The following is a 13134-nucleotide window of genomic DNA, read 5'->3' as shown; positions in this document are numbered from 1 at the left end:
TAGTCCCATTTTTTTCCCTTTCCTCCCCTCCGCCCAGTACCCCTCATCCTTCCAGCAATCCCACTATATTTTTACCCACTAATTTTACTATTCATTGTTGACACTTGCATTTTATAGTTATTGCTGTGGGGACTGCCAAATGGTGCTTTTCTGTTTCCATCTTTCTTTCTGCATTTGGTACATACAATTGTCTGTAAGGAAGAGCTTTCTTTTCTCTTTATTTCATGTCCATGGGTTGTGCATATAAGTTCTTTGGCTTCACCTTTTCCTATATTATTCTTAACTTCCCCGTCTATTTTGTACCAACTGATTATGCTTCTTAGTCCCTGCACTATTTCCCCATTTCTCCCACTCCCCCCTCCCAGCTGATAACCCTCCAAATGATCCCCACACCTGTGATTCTGTTCCTATTCTGGTTTGCTTAGTTGGATTTGTCTTTATTTTTTAGATCAGTTGTTGATAGTTGTGTTTGTCATTTTCATGTTCATAGTTTTGATCTTCTTTTTCTTAAGTCCCTTTGACATTTTATATAATAATGGCTTGGTGACGATTAACTCTTTTAGCCTTACCTTGTCTGGGAAGCACTTTATCTGCCCTTCCATTCTAAATGATAGCTTTGCTGAATAGAGTAATCTTGGTTGTAGGTCCTTGCTTTTCATCACTTTGAATACTCCTTGCCAGTCCCCTCTTGCCTGCAAAGTTTCTTTTGAGAAATCAGCTGATAGTTTTATAGGTGACCCTTTTTAAGTAACTCTCTGCTTTTCTCTTGCTGCTTGTAAGATACTCTCTTTATTTTGAACTTTTGGCATTTTAGTTATGATGTGCTTTGGTGTGGTCCTTTTTGGGTCTAGATTGTTTGGGACTCTGTCCTTCCTGGACTTGTATGTCTATTTCCTTTGCCAAATTAGGGAAGTTTTCCTTCATTATTTTTTCTCGTAAGCTTTCAATTTCTTGCTCTTTTTCTTCTCCTTTTGGCACCCCTATGATTCAGATGTAAGAAATAGCTCTTTTTTAGATGTCCTTCACATAAGAAGTTTTCATGATTGCAATGGAAATGATCCAGTTAAAATTGTACTTCTGGAAGCAGATGAGACTTTGCAGAAGTTACCATTATCAATAGCAAGTAAACTGTAAACAGTTCCCAGTGTATGAATGGGTTGTATGCTAATTGGCATGTAACTGATTCTTTGGAACATGCTTTCCTATGAAAATTGTGATAGCAATGTTGGTTTCTTAGAAAGTCCACAAAAGCCTATTTACCCATAAAATTACTTCTTAAGAATCATAAAATCACCCTTGGTTCACCATTATTTCTTGTCTGTGTCACTCCGACAGCTCCCTGACAAGTCTTTCTGCGTCGTTTTGCTCCTTTACTCTGTTCTGCAGTCAGAGCCATCTTTCTCACTATTCTGCTTAGTATCTTCAGGCTTCACCACTGCCCTCAGGATGAAATCCAGACACCTCATGGGACATAATGCCCAATGGGCCCTACTCACCACGTCAACCACATTTCTTTCCTCTCTTCTCTTCCTATTCCTACTGACCATATCACTTTAAAGATTTTATTTACTAATTTCTAGAGAGAGGGGAAGGGAGGGAGAAAGAGAGGGAGAGGAGCATTGGTGTGTGAGAGAAGCATCAATTGGTTGCCTCTCGCATGGCCCCAATCAGGGACCTGGCCCGCAACCCAGGCATGTGTCCTGACTGGGAATTGAACCAGCAACCTTTCAGTTCGCAGGCCGGTGCTCAAGCCACTGAGCCACACCAGCCAGGGTGACCATATCTTTTTAAAGTAGTAGTCTTCTAATTTGACAATTTAACCTCCAATTTTTATACTTGTCTCCCTCATACCTACTTTGAGAACATTTTTTGTTGTTGTTGTACTTCAATCTAGTTTTTCTAAAGCATTCAATTTGGTTCTCATGGAGATTACAACTGTCTTTTGCATTCATATTTCATTACCTTTGCATTACTATCTAATCAAACCACAATAACAAGAATTACTAGCAGAAATAGGTTAGAAATAATTTAAAAGATTTTTAGTAAGCACACAATTCAGTTATTGGGAACAGGTTGTATGGGCATAACAAAGAGTAGCCCACCAGCCAAGGGGCTCAGTGTGCTGTAGGCCTTAGGAAGCATGTTTTCTAGACAGAATAGGAATCCCCCGACAGAGTCCTGACATACTTCCATTATGCTTCAGCATGTATTCTTTATTACCTGTGTATCTTTGTTCATGCTGCTGTCTCCTTATGGAGGGCCATTCTTCCCTCTTTTTGTGGTTGGTTCTCTATTCTAATACTGACTTACGTTTTATTCCTCCAGGAAGCCATCACTCATCACCTTCGACTGCGTCCGATGTTCCTTCTGTGTTTTGCAGAGTATCTTGTGCTTATCCTTTTCATGGCTCATATCACACTCTTGAAATTGCCTCTGTACTTGGTTTGCCTGTTATATGCTCCTCAGAACAAGTACTGGCACCTTTTCATCACTTATTTTTTAATACTAGCATGTAGTTCTATATCTGCATGTGTATTCCAATCCCTCCCTCCCTTCTCTCTTTCCTTTAATAAAAATTTAAGTATGTACCAAACACCAGCTATGCTGCAAGGTGCCTGGGATACGTAACAAGATACAGTCCCTGGCCTCAGGGTATTTATATTTATGTGGGAAACAGATAGTGAGTTTGTTAAAAAGAAACATTTCAGAGCAAAGAACATCACCAGGGATGAGGAATGTCATTTCATCACAATAAAGATGTCAATTCATTGCCCTGGCCAGGTAGCTCAGTTGGTTGGAACGTTGTCCCATACACCAGAAGGTTCTGGGTTCAATTTCTGGTCAGGGTACATACCTAGGTTGCGTGTTCCATCCCTGGTCAGGAGGCAACTGATCGATGTTTCTCTCTCACATCAGTGTTTCTCTCTCTCTCTCTTTCCCTCTTCCTCTCCCTCTAGAATCAATAAACATATCCCTGGGTGAGGATAAAAAAAAAAAAAAAAAAAAAAGATGTCAATCCATCACGAGAACACAGCAATTTTAAATATTTATGTACCTAGTAGCAGAATTTTGAAATATGTGAAGATGGATAGGGCTGCAAGGAGAAATAGACAAATCCACAATTATAGTTGGAGATTTCAGTACCTCTCCGTCAATGATTAATAGAACAAGTAGAATGAAAAATCAACAAAGATATAAATGACTTGAACAACACTATCAACCAACTTGATTTCATTGACATTTATAGAACATTCCATCCAACAACAGCAAAGCACATAATCTTTTTAAGTGTATATGGAACATTTACAAGATAGATCATATTCTGAGCTATAAAACAAAACTCAATTAAATTTAAAAGGATTGAAGTCATATAAAATTATATTCTGTGACCACAGTGGAACCAAATAAAAAATTGACATCAGAAGGATATCTGGAAAATCCCCAAATATTTGAACACTAAGTAACATATCCCTAAATAACCCATGAATTAAAGAAGAATTAAAGAAGAATTAAAGCAGACCCTCCATATCACCCTGCCCAGGCTCTGTAGCTTCAGCTTCACTGGAGAGGACACTCCAGCGTCATCGCAAGATGTCGATTCAACACGGGAGGAGACAGATACCGTGTCACTCCCGAGTCGGACTGCACAGCCATTCTCAGCGGTGCAGATAGACTCTTAAGAAGCTACACCATCGTCTCTCGAGACGGACGGCTGCCGATGATGAAAGAAGAAATTAGAAAGGAAATTAGAAAGTATTTTGAACTGAATGAAAATGACAATACAACCTATCAAAACATCTGGGATGTCACTGAAGCAGCCCTTAGGTGGGGATGGATAGTGTTCATTGCCTATGTGAGGAAAAAAGTCTCAAACCAGTTACCTCAGTTCTACCTTAAGAAACAAGAAAAAGAAGACAAATTCAAAGCAGAACAAAAGAAATAATAAAGATCTGGGTAGAAAATAATGAAGGAAAAACAGAAAAACAATAGAAAATCACTGAAACAAACTTGGTTCTTTGGGATGGACAGTAAAATTCATAAACGTTTAAGAATGGTGGATATGTTCGCTATCTTGATTGTGTTGATGGTTTCATGGATATATACCTTGGTCAAAATTGATCAAATTATACACTTTAAATGTGTACAGTTTATTTTATACTAATTTTTCTTCGATAAAGCTAAAGTTTTGAAAAATGAGATTTCAGTTAAGTGGTAAGCACGTGTAGAAAATCAAAGCTGGTAAAGCAATAAAGGGTGATGGTCATATGTGTGTCACTATTTTAGATAGTGTGTTCAGTGATTGAAATGTGAATAAGAAATCTAAATGAAGTTAGCAAGCTATATGATGGCCCTGCTTTGGAAATGAGCATGGCATTTGTGAGTTGCAGAAAGATGTCCAGTGTTGCTACAGCAGAATGAGCAAGGAGAAAAATAATCAAGATAAGTTTTGAGAAGAAGTTTGAGGCCAGATTAGGTAGGCCTTTTTGAAAAACATAATCCTCACCTGAGGACATGTTTCCATTGATTTTAGAGAGAGAAGAAGGGTCAGAGAGAGAGAGAGAGAGAGAGAGAGAGAAACATCGATTGGTTGTCTCCTGTACCCACCCCAACCAGTGATCAAACCCACAGCCTGGGAATTTAACCAGCAACCTTTCCTTACAGTGCATGGAACGGTGCTCCAACCAACTGAGTTATGTGGCCAGGGCTGTAGGACTTTTTATACACATAATCAGGAATTTGGATTTTCTATCTATTTATAATATAATTATTTTTTAATGTCCAGAGTTTGTAATAGGAGAGCCAGAGCTTCCTCCCAAACTCAAGTTTATAAATTCTGAATAGGCTGGTGAGGCCAGTTGGGACACTTCTGGTCTTATTTGGTTTCTGGAAAGATTTCATTCACATCCTCAGTGGTCATTTAATCAGATGGAATTATGTTTTTCATCTTCTCCAGCTTTCTCATATTCCTCAGTCATGGCCTTTGACAGAGACAAAAACTCAGCACAACTTTTCATATCTTTTTTTTCCTTTAGTATTCACCTGGACAGTTTATCCTCTGGCACAGGAGCCTTCAGGACATTAAGCTTCTCAAACCATTGCGCCAAGTTGGCCTTTACCACGTGGCCTTGTAATAATCCTCGTTGATAACAGGTGGATTCTCAGGTAGAGTAGCCAACCAGGAGGTGAGGCTCTCATTCCAGGATTTCAGTGAGCTAGCAGTGGCCTTTTGGTCCTAAGGTATGATCTAAACTACCCACTCAGTGCCTTTTAGAGCAAGTTTTTACCCAGCCATCCTAAGATCCTTCACTGACCTCAGTGGTCCACAATAGCAAGTAGATTTTATTTTTACTGTGATTTGAAAGCCACTGGAAACTTTCAAAACAGGAGAGAAGTACTCATTTATTTTACATTTAGTAAATGTTGTTATGGATACTGTGAGGGAAATTGACTCTAGGAGCAAGAGGTGAAACACGGAAAAAATTATTAGGATGCATATATAGTAGTCTCAGCAGGATGATGGTGCCTTGGAAGTAGGGTGATAACAATGAAGATGGTGAAAAATGATTAGATTATTTAAAAAGTGATTAGACTATATTTTTTATTTTTCTTATTTTAATTTTTTAAAATATTTTATTATTTTAAAGAGGAAGGGTGGAAGAAAGAGGGAGAGAAACAACAATGTGTGGTTGCTTCTCACACACCCCCCAGCTGGGGACATGGCCCACAACCCAGGCACGTGTCCTGACTGGGAATCAAACTGGTAACCCTTTGGTTCACAGGCCAGCACTCAATCCACTGAGTCATACCAACCAGGACTCTAGTTATATTTTTTAGAGGTGACTTGTTAATAGACTTGATATAAGATATGAATGCAAGAGAGGATTAAAGGATATGATACAAAGATAGCAGATTTTTGTCCTGAGCAGTTGAGTGAATGGTGGTGTTATCTAATGAGATTAAGCATACTAAGGGAAGAAAAGGTTTTAGTGGATGGGAAATAAGAGTTCAGGTTTCACCCTGTTAAGTTTGAAATGCTTATTAGATATCCCAATGGCAGTGTTAATGCAATTGGCTATACCAATGTGACATGCAGGAAGAGAGGTCCAGGCTAGAGGTATAAAATGGCAACCAGTCTGTAGATGATATTTGAAAACATTAGACTGGAGGTGGTTACCTAGTATGATAGCCAGTCTCCAAGATTGCCCCTAAATATTTCCAACTTCTGATATTCACATTCATGTAGTTCTCTTTCACATTGTACCAGAGTTGGTCTTTGTGACCAATAGAATATGGCAGAAATGGTGGTATGTCACTTCCTAGATTAGGTTATAAAAGACATATCAGTGCAACTTCCATCTTAGACTTTCTGTTTGTTGGATCACTTGCTCTGGGAGAAGTCATGTCATGACCAACCTTATGGAAAGGCATTTGTGATAAGGAACTGAACCTTCCTGTTGGCAGCCGAATGAGTAAGCTGAGAAGCAGATATTCAAACCCCTTTAGAGAATGCAACTTCATAAGAGACTCTGTGCCAGAACCACCCACTTAAACCACTCCTGGATTCCTGACTCTCAGACAATATGTGAGATAATAAATATGTGCTGTTTTAAGCTAAGTTTTAGGATAATTTGTTAGACAGAAATGGGTAACTAAGACATAGGGAGTGAATTTACATAAAGAAGACTACAGACATCTGGAGCACTCTGACACGTTGAGGCTCGGAAAGGGGAAAGGGCGCTAGCAAATAAAGTTGAAAAGGAGGAAAGTTAAAGAGAGTGTAGTACATGGAAGCCAGGTAAAGAAGGTGCTTCAAGGAAGAAGTTAAAAATTACGTAAAATGCTATTGCAAGGTGGGGAAATTTGGACTGAGGATTGATTTGTCAAAATCGAGATCTTAGAAGACTTTGGCAATGGTATTTTTGGTGGACTATAAGGACAAGAGACTGAAGTGCACAGAGGCAGGGACAACGTTTGTGAGTTTTGCTCTAAAGGAGGGCAAAGAAATGGTATGGTAGCTAGAGGGAGATGTCTAGTGAAGACTTTTTTTATCCTCACTCGAGGACATGCATATTGATTTTAGAGAGAGGGAAAGGGAGAGAGAGAAGGAAAGAAACATCAGTGTGAGAGAGACATTGATGGCTGCCTCCGTCATGCACATCTGTGGGATTGAACTGCAACCCATGCATGTGCCTTGACTGGGAATTGAACCCATGACTTTTCTGTCTACAGGATGACACTCCAACCAACTGAGCCACACTGGCCATGGCTCGTGAATACTTTTTAAATATGAGGATCTGCATATTTAGTTGCTGATGGCAATAATCCTGTGAATTGAGAAGTCGATGATGTGAAAAAAGAGATGATAATTGAATGAGCAGTGTCTTTGAGGAGGCAAAAAGGAATGGGATCCAGTTCGTAGGTGGAGGATTCGGCCTTAGATAGAAAAAAGAAAGTTCATTACTGTTAACACAAGACAGGCAGAGAATACTGTATAGGTATAGGTATAGAAAGTTGGTCACCTGGGTAGTAGGAGAATAAGATAGTCTTCATTTAATTGCTTCTCTTTGTGGAATAAGAAATGAGCTTGTTGGTTGAAAATGAGAAGTGGGGAGGGAAATTGGAGCTTGAGGAGAGGAGAAAAAGTTAAATAGTTCTTTCAGAAAGAATATGTTGAATGAATAAATGGAAGAGCTATGTCTAGTCACTTAACCATAGTTTAAAATGTTATTTCTCTGGGAAAATGCATTCTTAGACATTTCTTCTTCAGAGGGTGTGTGTGTGTGTGTGCGTGCGTGCGTGCGTGTGTGTGTGTTGGAGGATAAAGGCATGAGGTAGTAATTTCCAGCTACAAGAACCATGTTAACTCATTATAGTTGTATAAAATAACTCCTTTAGGATTGTTAACCTTTAAGAACTCTGAATTAAGGGTCAAGAACAGTTGCATCCCCCTGAAAACAGTGGGGACAACTTTAAACTCAGAATCCCTCATTCCTCATTCCTGATTATGGATTAACTTTCTTGTAAGCTGGGTGTTCATAAATCTAGAGGCAGCTATATTTTATTATCTTTAAGTAATAAAATATAAAGAAATAAAGTGATGTCAAGCCAAATAAAAAGAACACTTTCAAAAAGAAAGTTCATCATTGCTTTTGCATTATTTCTTAATCTTCAACAGATTTTATTATCTAGTTCCTAGGGGAAGGTAAGAATAGGTGAAAGTGAAGAAGGAAAATCTGTAAAGAAGAGAAAATAGGAATTTAGCAACCACAGGTTAGATTTTTATGACTGCCTTCAACAGATGTGTCTGTATTCTATGTTTAGCTAAGTACTGATAGTTAAATGGTGAGTTTATTCATATATACCTTACCTTATTGGAAGTAGTCACCCAATTGGAGATGTGGCATAAAGACAAATTATACTCAGTATAGGCTTCTCTATAATAGTATTATGTGCAGTTAAACTACTACATACATATTAGTTCATTATGAAAACCAGCCTGTTTAATGATAGGCTTTTAGAGAACTATTGTTCTGATATTTCTGAGACTGATTTTGAGCCATTCTAAACTATCTGAAGCATCAAAACACTTTGAAAGGAGGCTATTGGTAATATAAATATCAAGTTACTACTTTTTACTAACAAAGATAAATGAAAAAAAGAAGCCATTAGTAGATAGTTGTAAAAGCTTAATCCACTTAGAACTTGAAAAGGCAAAGTGATGCCCCCATTTTCCAAAAGAGGTAAAAAGTTGATCTCAAGTAGCTAATATATTGAGGTTTACTGTATGCTAAGTATTTTGTGCACATTAATTATTTCTTTCATCCTCCCAAGAATCCTGTGAAGTAGGTCACTACAGTATTCTTATTTTATAGCTGAGGAAACTAAAGCTCATAGGGGAAAACAACTTGCCCAAAGGTACACAGGTGGAAACTGGTTTTAAATCCAAGTCTGACTCCAAAGCCTTGTTTTTTCTAACACTAGCGTGTTCTCACTAAAAAGCTTGTCGATGACCTTAACGATATAGAACATATTTTTGCATGTAGTTGGTGTTGGGAAGAGGGGCTCCTGAGTCACCAGCATGGGCTCACTAAAAAACTAAGTCATGCAGTTTCCAATGGTTCTGGTGAATCGGTGAACTGGCTTGTAGTAGCAGACCAATTCTCCTCTCTGGAATCATTAGGAAGTTGGATGAATGCAAAGAACATCTGTTTGAAGGCCAAGGTCCCAGAGAAGAAAGTACAAAAAGTGAGGCTGACATTCTGAGCTGCTTTCTCTTTGACACATTTACCAATTTGTAAGAGGCACAGGCTGAGAGGCAGAAAAACAATGGAGATTTGCTGGTAAAAGGTTAAGGAGCTATTGGCAATCTGATGGTGCTGGGAATTATAAATTCGAGTGCATCGTCAACATGTGTGGCATGGCTCTGGTAAGAACTTGGCTTTCATTTGGGACCTCTGAAGGACTACACTTGAGGAAGGAGGGTAGACTACCTAATAGGCTAGTCTTACAAGGACTGAATCCAGCTTCTAATTAGTTAAATCTCTAATTAGATTAATATGATATGGTTCCATTCTAATTGCTCATGAGAGCTTAATGAAATCCTTTCTGGAGGAAAATAGACTCATTCAGAATCACTGCAATTTTTCACACACAAATGTCTATCATTCAGCCAAAAATTACCAAACATAAATGACAGAAAAAAATGGGCAATAAAAACAGACTCATGGGTGATATAGATATTGAATCATCAAATTTGGATTTTAAAAAATAACTGACCAAGGATTATAAGTTCAAAAAGGAGATGACAAGACAGAATTTTACCAGGGAGCTGCAATATATTAAAATGAATCAAATGAAAAGTTTAGAACTGGAAAATACCATAATAAATTAAGAATATAATAGGTGAGTCCCAGATGGTGTGGCTTAGTTGGTTGGAGCTTTATCCAGTAAACTGAAAGATAATGGGTTTGATTTCTGGTCAGGGCACATGCTTAGGTTTTGGGTTTGGTCCCCTGTTGGGGTGTGTATGAGAGGCAACTGATCGATGTTTCTCTCTCACATCGATATCTCTCTCCTCTCTTTCCTTCCCTATCCCTTCCTCTAAAATCAATAAGCATGTCCTCAGGTGAAGATGAAAAAAAAAGAAAAAATATAATAGGTGAATTTAATAGCAGATTGCATAAGGATAAAGAGGGTTAGTGATCTGGAAGATTTCTGTAGAAAATATCCAGACTGAAACTTAGAACTAAGGATAGAAAACATAGGGGGAGGGGGAGCTCTATGAGACACAATAAAAAAGGTTTAGCATATACACAAATGGAATTCCAGAGACAGAATGAGGCAGAAACAATATTTGAAGAGATTAGTGGCTGAAAATATTTTCAATATTTTTGAAAGATTTCAATTCAAAAGCTCTATAAACCCAAGCAGGATAAATTCAAAGAAAAATGTACATCATAAAAAACAGCCCCAAACCAGATTAAAAGCAGCCAAAGTGGGTATTATCTTTAAAGAGCAGTAAAATGGAAACTAACTTTTTAACAAAAGTGGTGAAAACCGGAAGACAATGGAAAGTTATGCTTATAGTACTGAAAGAAAATATTTTCCAACATACAATTCTGTACTGAGTGAAAATATCTCTCAGAAATGAAGGCAAAATAAAGATATTTCCAAGCAAATAAAAATTGATAAAAATTTGTTGCCAACAGACTTGCATTTACAAAATGTAAAAAGGTAGAAGGATTATGCCCTTGACAGCATCATGAAATATAGGAAGCAATAAATAACAATGAAAAGGCAAATATGTGGGTAAATCTAAATAAATACTTACTATATAAAATAATGTCTTGTGGGTTTAATATATAGAATTAAATTATAACAACAATAATATGAAAGGCTGGGAGGAGCTATATGATGTTAAAGAGTTCAGAGGTCCTTATATTGTGTAAGAAGTAGTTGAAGTAATAATTTATATTATATTCTAATTAAATCCAGTGATTTATGACATAATCTGTAGGTTTACCACTAAAATAATAGCTAAATATATGACCAAGAAGATAATAGAGGGGAAAATGGAGTGATAAAAACATGCAGAAGCAAGCAAGAAAGGAAAGAAAACAGCATAGAGAAAATGGCATAAATGGAAAGTAAAATAGTGAGATGGTAAACTTAAACACATATATATCAGTAATTATAGTAACTGTGAATAGACTAAGAATCCAACTAAAAGATAATGACCATCAGATTAGGTTAAAAATGATTATATGCTGCTTTTAAGTAATAATACATCTTACATATAAGGACACAAAATAGGAAGTAAAAGTATAGGAAAAAATATATCATGTAAACATTAACCCAAAGAAGCTGATATAGCTATACTAATATTAGATAAAGAAGACTTTAAGGCAAGAAACTCTGCCAGAGAGGTAAGAGGACTAAAGATCAGGTCACCCAGAAGACACAGTAATTCTACATATAAATGCATCTAACTACATAGCTTCAAAACGTATAAAGCAACTAAAAGGTGAAACAGAGAAGCTCACAGTCACAGAGGGAGACTTTTAACACATGTCTTAGTCACTGATATAAATAAATAAACAAGTAAATAATTAAATGAATGAATATGTAATTTAAAATCTTCTCTCAAAGAAAACCCTGGTTGAGATGGTTTCACAGTGAATGAATTTTCCCAACTCTTTGGGAGGAAATAACACCAATCATATAAAACATCTCAAGGAACAAAAGAAAGGAAAAAACATTTCCCAATCTATTTTGTGAGTTCAGCAATTTTGGTCCACTACGTAGTTCCCCTTGGCTATTATATGTCTTAGAATGAAAGTTCACCTTATACCTTTGGTGTGTTAACACTTCTTAAACAGATATTTAACATATTGGATTTTGTTTATTCTTTTTACTCAATTCAGCAGATACTCCCAGTGGCACAAAATGATCCAGTGATACAAAATTATTCTCCCTCATGTATGCTGGCCAACTGGCATAGAACAGTATTCTAGGAAAGACATTTTTGCTGACAGGATAGCTTCTAACCCCACCCCTAGTATGGAAACTGATAATAGTAAGATTTAACTTAATTTGTCTGTTTTTTTCTTGCAGACTCCTTTAATAATATACCTCTTTCATTTCCTGATTGACTATGCTGAATTAGTATTTATGGTAAGCAACCTTTACATAAAATCAATATGTATATATTTTAAATTTTACTGTCTTTAATCATCTTGCTTTTAAGAAAAATATATTCTAGGAATTCAGGAGTTTCTTAGAATATAATTTGAATTCATAGAACTAATTGTACAATTGATCCTTGAACACTGCTGGGGGTTAGGGGTGCCAACCTTGCCTCTCCCACCACACACAGTTGAAAATTTGCATATGGTATAACTTTTTACTCCCCCAAAACTTAAGTTGTCACTCAGTATCCAAGGGCATTGGCTTCAGGTCACCTCCCTAGATACCAAAAATCCAGGGATGCCCAAGGCCCTGTGTAAAATGGCATAGATCACTGCATGCAGTTGGCCCTCCACATGCTTGCACTCCCATCCCTGGATTGATAACAGTACAGGTATTTACTGAAAAACATCTGTGTATAAGTTGACCTACGTAGTTCAAACCCAGACTGCTCAAGGGTCAACTGTATCATGGAGGCATGGAAAGGAGTTTTTGACATCTGACCAGTTCAAATTTCTTATACTTTTAAAATTTGATATGTGAACAACATAGCCTTGAATTTTCTAGCTCCAAGATTCTATGATTGACTTTAATTGTAGTGCCAGTGTTGAGGGCATTCTCAATTTCCTGAGCATTCTGCCACGAGTTTCTGTGACAAGGACATTGGCCTGATGAGACTTTCAGGGGCAGAAATTTGAGACAATAGGGCTATTTTTAAAGAGCATAGTAATTTGAAACACTTGCCTAATCTAGCGTTGAAAATCTGGGTTAAGTAGGAAGTCCACTGGGGTCTTCCTTAATAATTATAATGGCTACTGTTTAATGAGGACTTACTATGTGCTAGGCACTTGACATACATGAGGCCTGCAAAGCACTGGTTATTATTCCCACTTTACAGAAAACTTAGTAACTTGAATTACAGAGCAGGTTTTCCAGTCGTACCTCCCT

General features: G+C 37.3%; 1 protein-coding gene, 1 long non-coding RNA gene and 1 pseudogene across 3 annotated transcripts in view; 1 reads left to right on the top strand and 2 right to left on the bottom strand.

Annotated features, from left to right (window-relative positions):
- The window catches only part of PIGU (phosphatidylinositol glycan anchor biosynthesis class U), a 91502-nt gene that overhangs the window by 13559 nt on the left and 64809 nt on the right, over nt 1-13134 (top strand). The window contains exon 3 of the mRNA XM_090286268.1: nt 12115-12174. Coding sequence (XP_090142394.1) covers nt 12115-12174 — 60 coding nt within the window. The remainder of the gene's footprint in view (nt 1-12114; nt 12175-13134) is intronic.
- Nucleotides 1-13134, bottom strand: part of LOC150003462 (uncharacterized) — a 30104-nt gene that overhangs the window by 1652 nt on the left and 15318 nt on the right. For both annotated transcript variants that reach the window (XR_016512769.1, XR_016512768.1), the window contains exon 2: nt 2855-2974. This is a non-coding gene — a long non-coding RNA (uncharacterized LOC150003462). The remainder of the gene's footprint in view (nt 1-2854; nt 2975-13134) is intronic.
- Nucleotides 4826-5293, bottom strand: LOC150003463 (ATP synthase peripheral stalk subunit d, mitochondrial pseudogene; annotated as a pseudogene).

This window comes from Furipterus horrens, unplaced genomic scaffold (assembly GCF_987537825.1).
Source record: "Furipterus horrens unplaced genomic scaffold, mFurHor1.1.pri manual_scaffold_8, whole genome shotgun sequence".
Lineage (NCBI taxonomy): Eukaryota > Metazoa > Chordata > Mammalia > Chiroptera > Furipteridae > Furipterus > Furipterus horrens.
This window is presented reverse-complemented; position numbering and strand designations above follow the sequence as displayed.